This window comes from Grampus griseus (assembly GCF_964374135.1).
Source record: "Grampus griseus genome assembly, chromosome: 2".
NCBI lineage: Eukaryota > Metazoa > Chordata > Mammalia > Artiodactyla > Delphinidae > Grampus > Grampus griseus.
The window spans coordinates 131,902,415-131,921,601 of NC_139018.1; the positions used below are offsets into that span (position 1 = coordinate 131,902,415).

General features: G+C 36.4%; 1 protein-coding gene across 5 annotated transcripts in view; it reads right to left on the reverse strand.

Annotated features, from left to right (window-relative positions):
* Positions 1-19,187, reverse strand: part of MCTP2 (multiple C2 and transmembrane domain containing 2) — a gene marked incomplete at both ends in the record, with an annotated part of 189,453 nt that overhangs the window by 12,622 nt on the left and 157,644 nt on the right. For all 5 annotated transcript variants that reach the window (XM_082649196.1, XM_082649195.1, XM_082649194.1 and 2 more), the window contains one exon: positions 7,680-7,789. In XM_082649196.1, coding sequence (XP_082505322.1) covers positions 7,680-7,789 — 110 coding nt within the window. The remainder of the gene's footprint in view (positions 1-7,679; positions 7,790-19,187) is intronic.

The window sequence follows — 19,187 nt, forward strand, 5'->3', positions numbered from 1 at the left end:
AATAAGGTTGTGCAAGATAGTCCAAAGAAAGTACTTAGAAGGCATCACAAAGAGCAAAAAGATAGAAGATGTCAAAGAGAAGAGACATGGAACATAGATTAATTGACTGAATTGACTGGGAAGATGATAATAGTAACAATTAATATTAGACTGTGGTAATAAGCCATGCTGTAAACTCTAGGGTAACAACAACAACAGCAACAAAATGGCAAAAGGGTGCTTATATATAGAGGAATATAGAAGAAAATTACAGAAAATAATGAAAAAACCCCAAATAACAGAGCAAGGGTAAAAAAGACACAATAAAAACCACAGATTTAAATCTAAGTATATCAGTAACCACATTAAATTTGCATGCACTACATGCTGCAAGTAAAAAACAGTGACTCTCAGAAACAAAAGAGATATCTAAAACATAAACAGGTTGAAAGAAAGTGATAGAAAACTTGTATTATGAAGAAAGCACTAAAAGGAAGACGGTATAGCCACATCATTAGTTAAACAAGACATTAAGGCCAATTTTTAAAATCGGTCACTTTCTATTGATTAGTGATCCAATTAAACAGGAAAATACAACAATTTTAACATGTACAAACCAAATAACATAACTTCAGAATATAGAAAGCAAAACCTGATCAAACTACAAAGAGTAGACAAATCCATGGCCCCAATGGAAGGTTTTAACACACATCTTTAATTAATACAAGAAGAACCAAAAATAAAGACCAGTATGAGTATAAAAGATTTGAACACCATCAACCAATTAATCAATAAATGTATATAAAATAATACACTCAATAACCTTCTTTTCAAAAATTTATAAAAGTTGGCCATTTGTTAGAAATTAAGCAATATACTTCTTGGCAAGGAAGAAATAAAAATAGAAATTAGAAAAAAGTTTTTACTAAATGTGAATTGATAATGAGTATCAGTGCCTAAATGTTTGGCATGGAGTTAAGCATTTAGGAAACTGTAGCGCTTTAAATGCTTACGTTAGGAAAACAGAAAGATTGAAAATAAATGATCTAGTTATTCATCTTAAAGAGTTAAAATAAGAATAATAAATTAATCTGAAAGAAAGTAGAAGGAAAAAAGTAATAAAAATAAAAGTAGTAATTAATGGAAAAGAAAACAGGCAACAGGGAAGATTAACAAAGGCAAATGATGGTTCTTGCTAAAGACTAACGATTGATAAGTGACTGTCAAGAAGAAAGAAGGGAAAACACAATTTTGAGCATAAAAAAGTGAACAATGCTACAGATTCTACTGTCATCAAAGATAGTAAGAGGATTTTATAAACAACTTCATGTCAAAAAGTAGAAAATTTAAATGAAATGGAAAAACTCTTAGAAAATGACAACTTACAGAAACAGATATGAGAAGAAATAGAATAGCTGAACAGATCTCTAGATATACTACAGAAACTGAATATTTAATTAAAATCTTCCCTGAAAGAAAACTCCAGGCCCAGATACTTCACTAGAAAATTATATAAAATCTTAAAGGAAGTAATTACAACAGGCTTACACAGACTCTTCCAGATAATGGTAAAGAGTGAACACTGCCCACCTATTGTATGAGTCTAGAATAACCTTCACACCATAAAGAATTTTCAAGAACAGAAAACTATATATCAAATCTCACTGATGGTCACAGCTGCAAAAATCCTAGGCAAAAAAGTTGTAAATAAAATCCCAGCATACATAAAGAGATTGGATGCTGAGTTTATTCCAGAAATGTAAGATTGGTTTAATATTTGAAAATCAATCATAATAATATACCACATTAACAAAAATAGGAGAAAACAAAAACAACCATAAGGTTATCTCAATGAATGCAGAAAAATGTTTGACAAAACTCAACCTACATTCACAATAAAAACTCTCAGCAAACTAGGAATAAAAGGGAAATTCCTTAAGCTAATAAAGCACCTTTACAAAAACCTACAGAAAACAACATTAAGGGTAAAATGTTGAAAGCTTTCTCTCTGAGATCGTGTATGAGAACGGAATGTTCACCAACACCAATTCTGTTCAACGCTGTACTGGAGCTACTAGCCAGTACAATAAAGCAAGAAAACAAAGTAAAATGTATAAGGACTGAAAAATAAGAAAGAAAAAAAATATTCCTAGATGATATGTTTATGTAATACAACAACCAGAATAATAATTTTCATATAAAAATTAAGATAATTAAGTTTATCAAGGTTGATAGATTCAAAGTCAATGTAGGAATATTAATTTCACTTTTATATCCCAGTAACAAACAGGTAGAGATGAAATCTGAAAAAAAAGATACCCTTTAAAATAGCATGAAACCGGGCTTCCCTGGTGGCGCAGTGGTTGAGAGTCCGCCTGCCGATGCAGGGCACACGGGTTCGTGCCCCGGTCCGGGAAGATCCCACATGCCGCGGAGCGGCTGGGCCCGTGAGCCATGGCCGCTGAGCCTGCGCGTCCGGAGCCTGTGCTCCGCAACGGGAGAGGCCACAACAGTGAGAGGCCCGCGTAACGCAAAAACAAACAAACAAACAAACAAAAATAGCATGAAACCAATCAAATACTTCAGACTATATCTCACAAAAATGTGTCAAATTTTTATACATAAAACTCTCAAATACTGAGGTAAATTAACGATGAGTTAAGTAGATGAAGGAATATATTACATTCATATGTTAGAAAACATAAATTTTAACAAGATGTCATTTTTTTCCCAATTAATGCAATCCTTATAAAGATCTCCATGATCGTCTGCTTGTGTGCATGGTGTGTCACATGTGTTTATGTGTTGGATGCTAAAAGTGGAGATATGTACCAGACACATTCGTACACACACTGTCAGATTAGCCCTCCCAACAGCCAAGTCAGTTAAGTCATGTATTTTTCTCTTGGCAACCCACAGTTTTAGTGGTAAAATGTTTAAATGTTTCACAGTTTTTTAAAAATTTAAGACACAGAGGAAGAAGGTCAAAGCAATTTACCCAAAATAATACTCATAATAGTTAATATTTTTATGTGATTACTAAAGGCCATCCACTGGTTTAAACTCTTTATAGGCACTAATTCATCCAGGAATGTTATGAAGTAGGAATTATTATTATGCCCATTCTACAGATGAGAACTTGAGTCAGAAAAGGTAATAATTGGCCCCAATCACTTACTCCAGTATAAGTGGCAGAACTGGGATCTGAATCCAGAGAGTTGGCTCAAGAGCCTACACTCACTGTCTGTATAGTAGACATTTCAGAAAATGTAAGATGGCACATTTTACTCATTTAATCCACTGAATATTCCTGCTTGTAAGACTGAGGACTTAGTTCAAAGATACTGGGACTAACACTCAAAAACTTACTAGACCATCATTCCAGTTACCATGGAGTATCTTGTCTTTCATAGAATGCCCAAGATTGAAGAACTCTGATAAATCAAAGATTTCCATCTCAAAATTAAACAATTTGTTAAATATTTTCATAGAAATCCCCGGACTTCCTGACTTGGCAGCTCCCTAAATTCTAAATAGGGAATCCCTGACTCAAACCTTTCAATGAATGAAAAAATCCAAGGAATCCCCATTCATTCATTCAACTCTTCAGGTTTACTAACACATCCTAAGAATGTCTTTGACAAAATTTCAAAACAAAACCCAGAAATTACTGTGATCACATCCAGTAAGGTGGGTAAAACTCCATCCTAGAGTTTCTCTCCCAAATGGGTGCCCCACTAGTTGACCTTTGTGTCAATGAAGTCATTATTTTCCTCATTTCCTAGGCATGGAAAAATGAAGTCCTCTGACTCTTCTACCCATGGAAACAGAAACGAGGGTCATAAAATCCTGTAGACCATTCTTTCGTGATTTACCCACATGATGCTTTCCTTCATACATGCGTGGTATTCACCACAGTTTGTGAACTCTCTCCTCACAACTGGCCTCCTGTCCTCACCTTGGTCTTTCTGCCTTCATTCTCTGTCCCTTAAACATGTAACTTTAGATAAAATATAAGATCCATCAATCTATCATTCCCCACGTGCTCACCATCATTCAAACTTCACTTATCCTGCTTTCTCATCTTCATTGCTTAATATTTCATAATATTACTTCAAAGAAGTTCTTCTTCCTAGGAGTGTGCCTTCTAAGTCTTACTCTGGAACATTTGCAGGGATGACTCCCCTGTCCTAGGTCTACCTTAATTTCATTACCTCCTCTGTGGAGATTTCCCTCACCACTCAAGGACACAAGTGTTGGAGCCACCACTCTATCATCACAGGACATACAAGATACCTCAGTATTCTGACCGACCCTGTCTGCTGCCTGGGATAATATAAACGTCACATGTTAAGCAAATGTTAGCCTGATGCATGCATACATTTGAAACCTGTATACAATGAAAGAAGGTAATTAGAGAATGTAGAGAAAAGAAAATACCGTTCACTCCATGTAAATGCAAAATCATCAGGGTCTTTGCTGTCAGGAGCAGGGAAGCCTTGCTCTGAGAGATTTATGTAAGTCTATCTATTTGTTAGCTGCCAAAAGTTGGGGTAAAAGTTTTTCCTGGTCCTTATGCGCTGAATTACAATGGAATTCCAACAGAGTTACACATGACGTTGTACTTGAATGCCCACTGGGAACTTTAAGGTCACTGTAGTAATGAATGGCCAAAGAATTAATAGGAGTTGAGCCTCATGTGCCTTCCTGTGTTGCAGCTGGGTAGAATAGTGCTCTGTTCATGGCTGAAAATACGTCTCAGACGTGGCCACCACAGCTGTGTTGGGCACAGCCGCCGTCAAAAGCACTGTAGAGCTGGGGGCCTGTTTAAATCGCTCTGACCTCTTCTCATCAGACACAGTTCCTTGACCATTATCAACTGCACAACAGCTACATTTGTCTATTAACAGACATTCAAACATGGAGATACTTTTACCAGAGGACATGGCCTTCTTGCCTCAGTCTTGCCCCCACTCCACATCCTCTTATCTTCTTTGCTGCCAGTACCTCCCTCACTCAATTTTTTTCATTTGCATTTCCATCCACTCAAGGCCCTGCATGACCAGCCGCATCTCCAGGCTCTGCCACGTCCATCCCCAGTGGCACAGACCTACTGACACCCCTCTATCTCCCTGTATCTAGCACAGTCTTGGGCTTTGAGCCTCTGCACAAAGGTGCCCACCTACTGAAGCCCCCATTCATCAACTCTGTGCCCAGCTAGCTCTTCTCATTCTCAGAGATGCTGATAAGTTGTTGCTTCTTCAGAACTTTCCTTTGTTTCTCTCTCTCTTCTACAACCTTCCTGGGATGTAGGACCTCCCCCCGCATCCTATCTAACCTCTACCTAGTATCAATGCTATTCTAATTGTCTTATTAGTGTTCTTCTCCCTCGATGGAAAATAGATTCCTAGAGAGAGGGAAGTGGGGAGTTTCAAGATGGGGGTGGGGGTTTAAAAGGTACAAACTACTCTGTATAAAATAAATAAGTTACAGGAATATATTGTACAACACAGGGAGTATACCCAATATTTTATAATAACTTTAAATGGAATATAATCTATAAAAATTTACTATCTTGCACACCTGAAACTAATATACTATTGTAATCAACTATACCACAACAGAAAAATGAATTAAAAATAAAGTATTATTTATTTTATAAAACACACAAAGAAAGAGAATAGATCCCCAGAGGATAATGACATTATAGTGTAAAGTGAGGAGGGGAAGTTCAAACCGAAGATCCATGGCTTACTCGTTATGTGATCTGGGCTTCATATTTAATCATTCTGTACTTCAGTTTCTTCATCTGTAAAATGGGGATACTAACAATCCTTACTCTGTAGGGTTGTTGGAATCATTTAATCCAATTCCTTTAAGTAACTCCTTAAAGAAGTTGCTATGTAAAGGGCTTAGAACAGTATCTGGCTGGCACGTGACATTAGTTGATGTTTCTATACCGCGGGCCTCTCACTGTTGTGGCCTCTCCCGTTGCGGAGTACAGGCTCCGGATGCGCAGGCTCAGCGGCCATGGCTCACGGGCCCAGCCACTCCACGGCATGTGGGATCTTCCCGGACCGGGGCACGAACCCGCATCCCCTGCATCGGCAGGCGGACTCTCAACCACTGCGCCACCAGGGAAGCCCACATTTCTCATTCTTAAACAAAGCCAGTGCCTGAAACTCAAACACTGATAGTTGAATGTGTGAATGAAGAATTATAAATGCTCTCTTCATCATTTCACTATTTTCTACTGTCACTTATGTTTTTGCTAAGCAATTGTAAGGGTACATTCAGGAATCATGTTTCAATTTATATGAAACCTAGAGAAATAAAGCAGATAAATATCAATGTACATGACCAAAGCCCCCTACTGTTCTTTAATTTTTCTTGACATTGTTCGTGGGAATAACAATGTGTAAGTTCAGTACAAACTCACTACATTTGAAGATGACTTTGAACCTGTTTTTTTTAAGCAAAAGAAACATGTTTGCTATGCCAACAATAAATGGACACTCAAGGGCAATTTCATGTAATAAGGGATGGAGGAATAGCATCAGTAACCACAGAAAGTTCCATATTAGCTGTTTATATTTCCTGATGTTAATCACCACTTATTGATTTTCCTGCATCTTGATAGACAAAATTTCACTTGGCTTTTAGCACTAATTTTAGTCTCTTCTTTACCCATGTAATTTCTAAATATTATGTTCTTTACTTAAAGAAACTAGAATGGCCAATAAAATAAGAAACAGTATTAATTAATCTTTAGAAAGAACAACATGGCTGACACAACTCTGGATTTAAAGAGGGAACAAACATCTACAATTCAAAAGAAAGAAAAAACCTGCTCTGTTCATTGGTATCATATGAAGACCAAGTTACGCAGAGTTCACAATGTATAAAACAAAATAAATAAAAAAATAAAAACATGAATCACAGAGAGTTTTTCTCAATTGAGACTCCATTAGAGAATTTAGCCTTTATGCCTTAATGTAGGTGGATGGCAAGCTATGGGTTGGAGCTGAGTCAAATCTAGCCTGACATCTGTTTTTATAAATAAAGGTTTATTGGAATACATATCACATCCATTCATTTACATATTAACTATCTGCTTTTACACTTAAACAAGGGAGCTAAGTAGCTGTGACACAAACCATATAGTCCAAAGCTGAAAACATTTACTCTTGGTTCCTTTATGGAGAAAGTTTGTTGACCCCTGTCCTAAGCTGTCCATGTATGTGATGAATTAACTTTACATCTTTGCATCTGCAATGTTACTAGTTAGGTACCATTCTTTGGAGAACAGAGAAAAAAATTTCACTCAAGGCACTTACTGTATTCTGTGATTCAGATGAAAAAGCCTCCTTTAAAGCATATTTGCTTCCTTTTTTATTTCTGTATAGGACAATCTATTTTTTAATCTATAGCTTATCACTTAAACCAGAATATTTTTGAGAATGAATAGAGACACTATTAATAAGTATGCTGGGACAACTGGTGTAAATTGGGCCATACAGCCACCCTGTGAAATTGACAAGCCCAAAGAACACACCAACCAAAGTTAAAAGCCCAGACTGTTGCTTTTGTTTTTTCTTTGTTTTTGCATTTTCTGATCCTATCCTTCCTAAGACTCCCCACCCTCGTTTGTCCTAGTGGATGGCAGTTTCACTTCACAACAACACAAACGTAGAACTTACTTTTTAATTCTTTCTCCAAAAGAAGCTATCTCCTCCAAGATGTTCTGAACAGTTGAGACAATATCCTGTACCATATAGATTCTTTCAATTAAGCCCTTTTTCTCAGATTCCTAAGAAACATAAAAGATTTAACTCAGTTACTTCATTTTTATTGGTCTGCTATAGAAATTATTATGCCATATTATCATAGCATGGTTATTATCAACAGAGTGACTTCAGAAGATAAATTTACGTTGTTCACAACTTATTTATTGACTCCCCCAGATCCCTGCCTACTCGTGAGATGTGACCACTTGTAGTGCGCAAGCATGTCGCTACCTCAATATCATGAGCTGATAAAGGGGAGCCCCACAGACAAAAGAACTTCATTTCCCTGTGGAGTTGCTGCTTCTCTCAGAGAATTCTGCAGTCCTTTCCATTGGCTGACCCTGATTTCTTCTGTCTTCACAAGGTTAGCTTACTTACCCTTCTCTCATTAGTCCTTCAGAAAGGTTTCCAGCAGGTAACAATAAGGCATGTTGGATATCCAGATTTTGGAATATATGGAATTCAGCTTTCTATGAATATTACCCTTACTTCGCTTATAGAAAACCTAAAATGTGTTTTACCATGTTAGGTAGCTAATGTTTATAAAAATAATTTAGAAATTACTCCCATATTGGAGAAAAGAGGATTCCCTGAAGAGTGGCATTTTCATGCTATTTCTTATATTCTGATACCATATCCTAGCTCCCTTATGAACTCTACTGTAACTGGGATTTAGTTAGTGTCTTCTTAGCTCAGGCCTAGCTGGGTCACTGTAGCTGTCACATCTAACATATAGTACCTAAAACCTCAAATAAATCTAACAAAACATTTCTTTTCTACCTAAAATTTTACTTGGGTTAGAATTGTACTAAATTATTGAGCAAATATCTTCTAAATTTAAGAGACCATTTCTATAATAATCTTCTTTGCAGCAAAAGAAAAAGAAAATCATTCTCATCTTGTATTCTCTGTCCCATCAAACTGGACCCATGGATGGAAGAAGGAAAACACACTACCCCATACTGATTGCAGTGACTGGTAAAAGCACCAGTATGGCTGAAATGTCAAAGAGCACAAATTTCCCTTCTTGCATCTGCCCTTGTTTATGGAGCTACTGGCAGAAACAGAGCAAAGAGAGGGGCTGAGATTAGAATATACCATTGCTACCCCCTTTTGAGTAAGGGTGCTGGGCTGGTTTGAATAACTTCTTACCATCTGTTCTGTACCCATTTATGCCACCATTCTGTACAGAAGGAGAGGTCATACTTATTGCTTCCTCTTGCAAAGTCAAACTCATAAGACATTTTTACTTTTTCACTCTAATTTTAAATTTCTTCGTTCCCTTATTCTCTTACTGACTCTAATTCTTCAAGTCGTTTGCATCAAAAATTGGATAGACTGTCAGAGCGACTTAATTCTTCTTCAGCAATCCACCAACATCTATGAATGGGCACAATGGTGAAAACCCATCTCTGTCTGCTACAGAAGCATTCATGTTTATAAAGGAGGATTTGAAAGCACCAGGGAATTTGACCCAAAGGGCAAAAGTGGCTTCCTCTTCTCAACAGTGTAGAGTTTAGGTCAAAACAATTTCTTGGAAAATGACTCAAATTTCCATGTGGCTCAATTTCATAAAAATTTCCTATTTCAGTTGACTGATTTTTTTTTCCCCTATGGAACAGCCAAATGTGGAGGTTCTGGTTGTGAAGAAAAGCCTGAGTTAGTACACCAAAATAATAAATGATTCTCACAATGTTCTTTTACTTTTTAATGAATTTGATGTTTTAGTTTGAATATTCAATATTTAAAGACTAGGCCAAAGAATTCCACTGTATCTAGGGTACCAGCATAATTTATGAACCGTATCTGTACACTTTTAAGAGTGAAAGTAATCAGAATTATAAATTTTTGAAATATTTATCAACTGACAACTTGGTTTATTAGTAGATCTATAAAGTTATTTCATTAAATTTTCATAATATTGTTTCAAAATAAAAAAAATATATTTTACATGCATTAGAACAAAAGAGATGTGCTTATATTATCTGAATTTTAAAACGATACATGAAGAATGATTATTCATGCTACATATTCATATATTTAATTTGTTTCCTAGTTATATCTGTTCATAGTCCCATGTTAAGATTACTTTTCCAAAAAATGTACTTCTTTAATGTCATCTTTTCACTTATAATATTTCATAAAATTGTTCTTACTTATCTTCAGAATTGCACTTAATGGTCATTAAATTGACACCTTTAATTGACTCTACTGTAAGCCATAATTTTAATTACAAAAATACTCTCTCTCCAGGCACTGAGGTACCTTGAAAACTCACAACAAAAATGTGATACATGAAGAATATTCTCAATTCTGTATTTTAAATATTGAAATCTGTATATATTTCTGCCCAAATAATTTCAAAGTCATGATATCTTGTATCCATTCATATGAACTTTCTCTGTCAATCTTTTTTCAAGATAAAACTTTAAATAAGTTGTCTCTATGATTCTCCACAAAATTTATGCTGAAATATTAATGGCTTCTCAATTTCCTTCCATTCCTGGGTAGAATTTATATTTATCCTATTAAAAATCAAAAGATTTTTTTTATCCCACAAATTGAGATAATCCAAAGTGTAACTTCAGAACTTAAACACTGAATCCTGCACAAATAGGTCAACTATTTGACCTCACAGTTTGCTTTGTGCTGAATATCCCTTTCTTTCGTAAAGAAAAAAAAAATCAGTATCTTTTATGCCAGTTCTTGTAAAATTCACTTCCATTTACTACAGGCTTCCAAAGATGAAGTTACTTAGCATTTTCAGTCATCAAAAATTTTGATTAGGTCTTCCCTGGTGGCGCAGTGGTTGAGAGTTCGCCTGCCGATGCAGGCGACATGGGTTCGTGCCCCGGTCCGGGAGGATCCCACATGCCGCGGGGCGGCTGGGCCCGTGAGCCATGGCCGCTGAGCCTGCGCGTCCGGAGCCTGTGCTCCACAATGGGAGAGGCCACGGCAGTGAGAGGCCCGCGTACGGCAAAAAAAAAAAAAAAAAAAAAAAAAAAAAAAAAAAAAAAAAAAAAAAATTGATTAAAGATATTCCAACTGGGCTTCCCTGGTGGCGCAGTGGTTGAGAGTCCGCCTGCCGATGCAGGGGACGCGGGTTCGTGCCCCGGTCCAGGAGGATCCCACATACCGCGGAGCGGCTGGGCCTGTGGGCCATGGCCGCTGGGCCTGCGCGTCCGGATCCTGTGCTCCACAATGGGAGAGGCCACGGCAGTGAGAGGCCCACGTACGGCAAAAAAAAAAAAAAAAAAAAAAAAAATCCAACTGGTACGACCAAAATGCAACAAACATTTAAAAGATTTCTTTTTTTCACAAGAGTTCAATAGCTTTGGGGAATGTTTAAGTTGACTGAGAGTTCTTCAAAGGTTTCAAACATTCTTAAAATCACATTGATGGATGGACGACTGGCAGCAAAAACAAAGTGCACACTGCCATGCTGAAAGTATATTTTTATATCTGAACGTATCTCTGCCATGAAAACTGCTGTTGCTATCCCAACTCTGTATACATAAAATATTTATAAATGTGGACACTACAGCTTCTAATTCAATTGGTGGTGCATTATCACTTGTCTGTATGTGATCATGGATAATCAGGGCACCATAATCTATCAATTGTACATTTCTGCTTCAAAGATCCCTTCAATTTATATGAATATCTTATTAGCCATGATGCTGTGCTTCATCAAAATCTGCATTCACATTATCACTACAAAATTAAATAACCCTCAGTGCTAAATGTTTAAACTAAATTTACAATAGCATTCCTGATGTCAGAGATTTCATTGTTTGTAAAATTAACTTGCAAAAGCTTTATTTTGGTTCCGTATAGTGGATGAAAAAAAATCATAATTTCAAGTCATCATGGCGGCGTATTGGAAAAGTTTTCAATTAGCAATAATCATGCCTCATTGATTGAGGCATTGTATGAGTACAACAATTTCAGAATTAACTTATTTGATATTCTGTTTGAATCATTTGATGGCATGCTAATAAGACTGGTATCATTTGACTCTTCACAAGGTTTTTAATATATTGATGCAATTGAAGTCAACACATTAATACCTTCCTTGCCCTTTTTCATACATGCATAATTAAACCTTGGAATGGAAGATGAGATAAATGTGGAAGAACAGTCATTTGATCTAAAAGAAAAGTCATGCTGCACAGAGAGATTTTTAAACACATCTTTCGGGCTGTGTAAATTAACATCATGTTTCCAGAAATAGTCTCCTAAAAGTAACTATTGACAGCTGAAGGCTCTTCAGCAGGTTTGTAACTTAAGTTTACATGTTTCAGTGATGTGATCATGGTCCCAGTGGTAGACAGTAAATGTGAACAGACATTCATCAGTTAGTCTGTCAACAATTATCTTGAGAAATGGATTGTCAGTACTTGATTATTCATTAAACATGTACTCTTTATTATTATTATTTACTCACTGAAAAAGCATTATCAAACAGTAAGAAGTAAGAAGTAAGATTCCAGGCTCCCAACTCCAGCAGAATGACCTAAAGGTCCAACTTATACTCCTGGCCTTCGTGAAATCTTTCCTAGGGATGCCAGTCCACACCAACTACAGTCTTGTTCTTTCAATTTGCATCACACCTCTACTCTTTTCATCATTCTCATAGCAAATGTTCTTTTCACTCTCTACACTGCAAACTTTATCTTTTAAAACACGTACTATTGATTTCATGGGTCTTTAATTATATCTGCCAGTATACCAATGGACATGTTATATGTCTTTGATATTAGCATTTCCATTAATAGGAAACCAAGGTACAAAGAGGTTAAGTGATGTGTCTATGTCCACATTTGTCTATGTTCACATATATGTGGCAGAGAATTCCAGTCCAGGACTATTAAGTCCAAAGGAAGAGTGGATATTTTCTAGTGGACACTTCACAAGGTACACATTCAGCTCACACTTGTTCTTTTTGTCATTTGCTTCTTTAGTGTCTATGGATCTCTGTTCTCTAGACTCACTATATAATACATGATTTGTAGACATTTCATTCAGTTACATATTTCTATCTACTGTTCATTTCCAGTATTATTTGCCCAGTTTTCATGAGAATGTATGTTAAATTACACTTTTTGAAAATATTTGGGGGAAAACATTTCTTTCCATTCTTACTTATTTTTTAACTTTTCTTGCTAAACATTTTAGCAAACTTTATGTATAATTTGCATAAAATACATACCATAATTTACATTATAACAAAATGCATTCGTTCTTACCTAGGAGCTGGAGTAGCCAGGGTTTACAACAGATGCAAAGTTAGGGGGAAAAAAACAAAAAAACAAAAAAACTTAAGATGTACCAACTCCACAGGCCTGCATATTTTATTAATCACAGGCTATGGAGTCAGAGGGAAGTGAGTTCAACATGGGTCTTGTCATCTACGAGCTTTGTGATCACGTCAAGTTCCTACTGGGTTCTGAGTCACAATTCTGCTATCTGGAAAAGGGAGATCATAATCCTGACCCTGACTGGAGTATTTGGAGAATTAAATATCGTATCATATGCAAATCATTTGGTACACTCCAGGTGCTTCATAAACATAAGTCCTTGCCCTTCAAGAATGCGAAGAGACAAAAGAACAAATAACCTTTTGTCTAGCTTAAAGAATCCTGGGGTTCATTTAAGTTTCAAAAGCAACGATCTTCCAGGACAAGTCTACTCATGTTGCCCTGCGTTGTACGAAAGATCATCTGGCAGGTCTATCTGCATCATGCTGGCTTTATTTACACATTTCAGATTGAACCAGGGAATGTGGTGATAACACAGTTTAGCAAACACAGCATTACATCTGCGGCTGCTACCAAAATGCCTAGGAAGAGTAACAGTGATTCATTCAGAAAAAGGAAACTGTTATCACATGTGCTTATATTTTTCCTTAACATATAAGGCTTCTAATTTATAGAGGGAAATGTGTAATAAAAATAGTGATGGCCACTGGTGTGATTAAACCAATGAACAAGATAATTGTGGCTGAACACGTATTTTTAGATTCCTACATTTCAGAAAGAATGGATTTTACTTCTCATTACTTGAAAAAAACACCAAGGCATAAGTAAAATTCGCATGATTTAGGGCCTACTTTATGAGCAAATAGGTAATAACATATAACAGAAGAGATGAAAGCATGGAAATTTTCAGATCCAGAATTCAAATTTCAAAAGGTTCCTTTGCTTTGTTATATACTACAGAGAATGACTGTAAGAATAATAATGTAATTGCAGTAATAATTGTAAGAAAAATAATGACCAACTCCAAATCTGTAACCTAAAAATGCATATTATTATATAAAATGTATGTAAGATCATCATTTTTTCACTGTCCTTTTGTTTATAAAATGTCAAAAAAGAAAAACAACACTGAGTCTTTAGTGGCTAAGTTTTAGAGACAGTTGTCTGAAGAACAAATAATGTGCCTGTGTTGTAACATGGTTGCTCTTTAAGAACAAAGCCAATAAATAAATAAATGAATCAGTCAGGCAGTGGATTTTTTCTTCTTCAAGGCTTTGTTGGCTTCCCCAATGTCTCCAAAGAGCATAGCACTGTAGGTGCAATAAACTAGCTTCGAGCCTCTGGGAGAGAATTAACACCATCAAAATGAATTTACAGCTAAGAATTCATTATATAATCAGTATGCTACTTTAAATCTTTCCCACATGTTCTGGTTCAAGAAAAAAAATTCTCATTTCTCTATTAATTACCTAAGCAAAACCAAAGAGTTAGTCCTGAAAATTGACCACGTCAGGAAAGATCCTTGGGACATGCTTAAAAACTGAGTAGTATTTGTCACAGGATGCCCAGGATTCCCACAAGGGATTGATGCAAAATTTCTATCTCAGGATCGTCCCAGTAATGCCAACCACCCAGGGCAAAGATAACGCAAAAATACGACTTTAGACTTTAAGTGGGAATCTGTTTGGTCTGTTTCATCCCACTGAATATTAAAAGCCTGCAATTTGAAAACCTGAAGAATTATAAACATCAGAAATAGACTGAGTGGCATTTAGCAGGGAAAATAAAAAAAACCTCTCAGCATCTGTCATAACAAAGAATAAAAAGTAATATTTCTGATACACAAGATTAAAAATTGTTCTTTGGGAATCTGGCTTAATGCACTGGGAACTGTCTTTAAGGTTTCTTCCCATGAGCTATGTCCTGTGTGCATGGACGGACACACACACACACACACACACACACACACACACACCCCTTTATGGTATGCTATTAGAATGGGGGGAAAGTCTGCAGTCTTTCAGGAGAATACTTCCTTCTCAAGTAGTATTTTTGCTTTGGGAAATGAATGTGAAACAGACTGGATTTTGAACCAGTATCATTTCTAAGTAGTTATAAACTGCTCTAACTACCTGTCCATTACATAGAGCCCTTCCTTCTACACTGACTGGTATTTACCAACATGTTTCTTTGGCCTGCAACAGGATTCTCATCAGGGATCAAATGAGAGGGCTGAAAAAGTAAAAGGAATAAACATCATCATGAGGAAGATGTTGAAAAAACACTTTTGAAAAATTGGGAACAATTTGGGAAAAAAAAATATTTGGAATTAGACCCTGGGAAGATTGATTTCCTTAAAAGTTTCTCTGAGCCAATTGACAGATGCCACGCCATTACAAGGCAAACAGGGCTAATGGTTTTCTATAACTGTCACTACCATAGGTAAACACACAATTAGCTGCAGTTGCTGATTTAGCTGTGCGTGTCCTTTACCTTTCTTTGAGGTGGGGGAATGAGGAGGGTAGAAGATAAAATATTTATCACCTAAGACTCAGCTCAAACATCACCTTTAGCAGTCCTGACTCACCCAGGCACTGCATCGCTAACACCCAACGTAGTAAACAAATTTTGATGAAAGTAGCAATCACAGATACAGAGAAAACACTCCATAAATGTTGTCAATAATAATGCGGAAAAATGGACCAATAAATTAATGACATGTTTCCTTCATAACAATGTAACATAGTCCAAAATAAACAGGATTTAGATCAGAAGGGCTAGATTTGAGTCTCGCTACTATCCTGGCTGAGAAATCTCTGATGCATTATTATATTTCTCTTCACCTGGGTTAGTTCATTCGCATATGGGGAAAATAATATCAAATTTAATGGTTTACTTTGAGTACTGAATGAGCTAAAGCCTATAAAAACAGCCTGCCAATTGTAAACACTCTACAAATAAGAATAATCTTATAAATCTAATCAGTTAAATAATTCTTACTCAAAATGGTCTCATTTTAAATTATTATTTTTGTGTCATTTATTACTTACTTTAAATTACTATATTCCCTTGAGGAAAAAGTGATGTCCCCACCTTTCTATCAATTATTTTGCAAATTATCTATCAATTACCTTGTAAACTCATTGGATAATTGGGACTTAAGGCAAACCACACTGAAACAGAGTGGATTTCAATAGGAAATTCCTCTTGTAGGAATGGCTACTCTCCTCAGAAAAATAATGACTTGTGGATAATTGAGATACAATGTCCAATGTATTCTATATTAGCATAATGTAAAAATTTTAGACCACGGCAAGATAAATATCCAGATGTAGTATAGTCTATAACGTCAGAGCACCAGTTAGTGCACATTAGCTAATAAAAGGATGGCTAACCCACCTAATTTATAGTCTGGCACACCATATTTCACAATATTTGGGAGTAACCTACCAAGTATAATCCTTACAGTAGAAATCACAAAGAAAATCCATAAGTACTGGGGCTATTAGTGAACCTGGTAGCAGAATAATGCTTCAAATGTCAGATTGATAACATTTCTGGATTATTTCTGAAGGTAATGAAGCCAAACGTTTTTAAGAATGGAAGTTTGAGTTTTTAAAAGGGATGTGAGCAAATCAGTGGTTCAGAGAAAAGACGGCAGGAAATAGGGAAGCCGATCCCTTTTCATGCAAAACCTGCATAAACTGATCATTAAGAATTGGCTGGAATCCATTTTAATATTAAAGTCTTGGAAGTAAGATGGTACAGTTGAAATGTTAGCAATTAAATCACTTCATCACTGAATATAATATTAATTCAAATTAAAAGGAGTAACATCGGAACAACCATTTACTTTATTCCCCCGAAAATTATCCATAAGTAGGCCCTCTACAACATGCCCTGTATATAGACTGTATAGGCCTTGAAAATATGTGTGTGTATTCAACTATTGTTAACCTTTCAAAGATATTACCTGACTTTTCATTTTCTTAATAATATTACACCATCTTAAAGTACCATGGCTTAGTCAATAGTTACAAAAAAAAATCACTGATCAAACTAATTTGCTTTGTTTCTGACATTCTTAAGAAGGCACAAAGGAATCATAAACAAAACTACTCTCACTATTAAATTGTAAGAAGACTTCTTCCAAGAACGAGTCTTCCCTGGTTGAGATACTATAGATCATCTTCTCTTTCTGGAACAAGAAAACACAGGGCATGAGCTATGCTGGCCCTGAACAACTCAACCAAAGGACTATAAGGTTAATTTACAACAAGAACTCCTAAATATTGATACATAATAAATATTGATATATACGCCACATCCTTCTCTCTCTAAGAAGGCTCTGCCTGGGTAATGATGAGTGAACTAATCTATTTGCAGGATGAAAATCATTTTTACAACTAAGATTGATGGTTTAAAATATACTTAAATTTTAATAAAATCATCCTAATTTGTAAAAAGAGAATAGAGATATAATATTCATTTGCATCCTTTCATTATAAAATGTTCCACCACGTTCCACCATCAATCAACAAAAATGTATCAGATATTTCTTATTTTCTTAAAGGAAAACATCCATATCTGTTTTTCACCCATAACTGACATGAAAGGATGATCCCCACCCCCCCAAACACTGTGAAGCAATTGTGAACTCATTGATAATCTTAAAAGAACAGATGATTCAAGTCCTATTTCTGACAGCTGAGTTAAAAACAAACCAACCCACAATGCAGGCATCACAATGCAGTCTCTTTATGATAGCAATAGGCAGTTTTTTGTTTTTTTTTTTATTACATGCCCTTATGATTCTTTCTTCCTGATGTTACTAGTAAATGCTGAAATATTCTACCTAAGTGATTGTTGGGCTGGAAAAAAGAAAAGAAACTCTAATGCAAGTATTTATACCTTCTGCAATGAAAACAAGATATTATTGCCCTGCATGACCTTTCCTAAATATGAGATACAGCATTTTACACAATAGTTTCTTGGTTCACGCTTCAATTACTGACCTTTACTGTGTAGAAAATTAATGCAATTTTCATTGTAATCCGTCTGTACAAATAAGGTCCACATAGAAGAATTCCACATATGGAATCTAATACAAATAGGAAATGTCAGCTGATTGCTGTTGGCTGAACTTAGCCGTTATCTGTTTGTTCTGGGGTCCCCAGCAAACTCTACTTGTAACAAGCAATTTCTTGTGTGGAGCCATCAGGTATAAGAAAGAAAAATCTCCTCTCCTCAAAGTCTAGTTTGTACATTTAGTTTCCTAAAAGCCAAAAAACTAGTGACCTGAAAGTTCTACATTGTAACTGAAAGTCCACAAAAAGAAAGGAAGGCAAAACTGTGGAGCCTAATTTGGTTTCTAAAAATGCAGGTCATTTTCCATGGACTTTCAACAATGAGAAGAAGCAAGAGGCTATAGTGATGTCATTTTACAACCATCCCTGTTCCAGACAATAAAAAGATGACAGACCCCAGACCACGTCCTGGCCTGTGCATCAGAGACAGGCAGAATATGGGAATGCGTCCATCTCCCAAGGAAGCTGTGCCAAGGGGCCCCAGCATGCTTTCATCTTCCACAGTCTTCCATGATGGTATTTGGTGGGAAGGGGTGCTGGCAATTAAGGAGTGTCACTTTCAAGATGGATTGTTTGGGTAGAAAGGAGTTCCTCTCCTCTTCTGGTTTGGAAGGAGACGGCTGTGTGTTTATAATCTGTAAACAGTTCATCTCTCACTGGGTGTGTTACAGTTCCCAGAAGCCCGTCTGTCATGTCGAACACACAACAGAAGCCAGAAGGGCGCTGTGGGGAAGCCCTTGGAGTCAGCACACTGTGGAGGGCAGTGGCCCAGGGCCTGTGTGCTGGAGGGACCCATCCCAGGCATGGAGGCTGCTCTACATGGAGAAGAAATGATGAAGTGTAATAATATATAGGTGGATGTATGCTCCCAAAGTCTTAAAAGTTGAAAACTGCTCTAGTTTACCCATCTCTTAGAGAAGTGAGGGTGAAGAGACGTGCAAAAAGACTGCAAAGTTTGCCAAAATCCCCTCACAATAGAAGGCTTGTGTTCAGCAGAAGAGGCACAAACAGAAGTCAACATTTCATTTCAGACTTATTCCTCTAGAAGTTTCCACAGAAATATGAAATTGAGG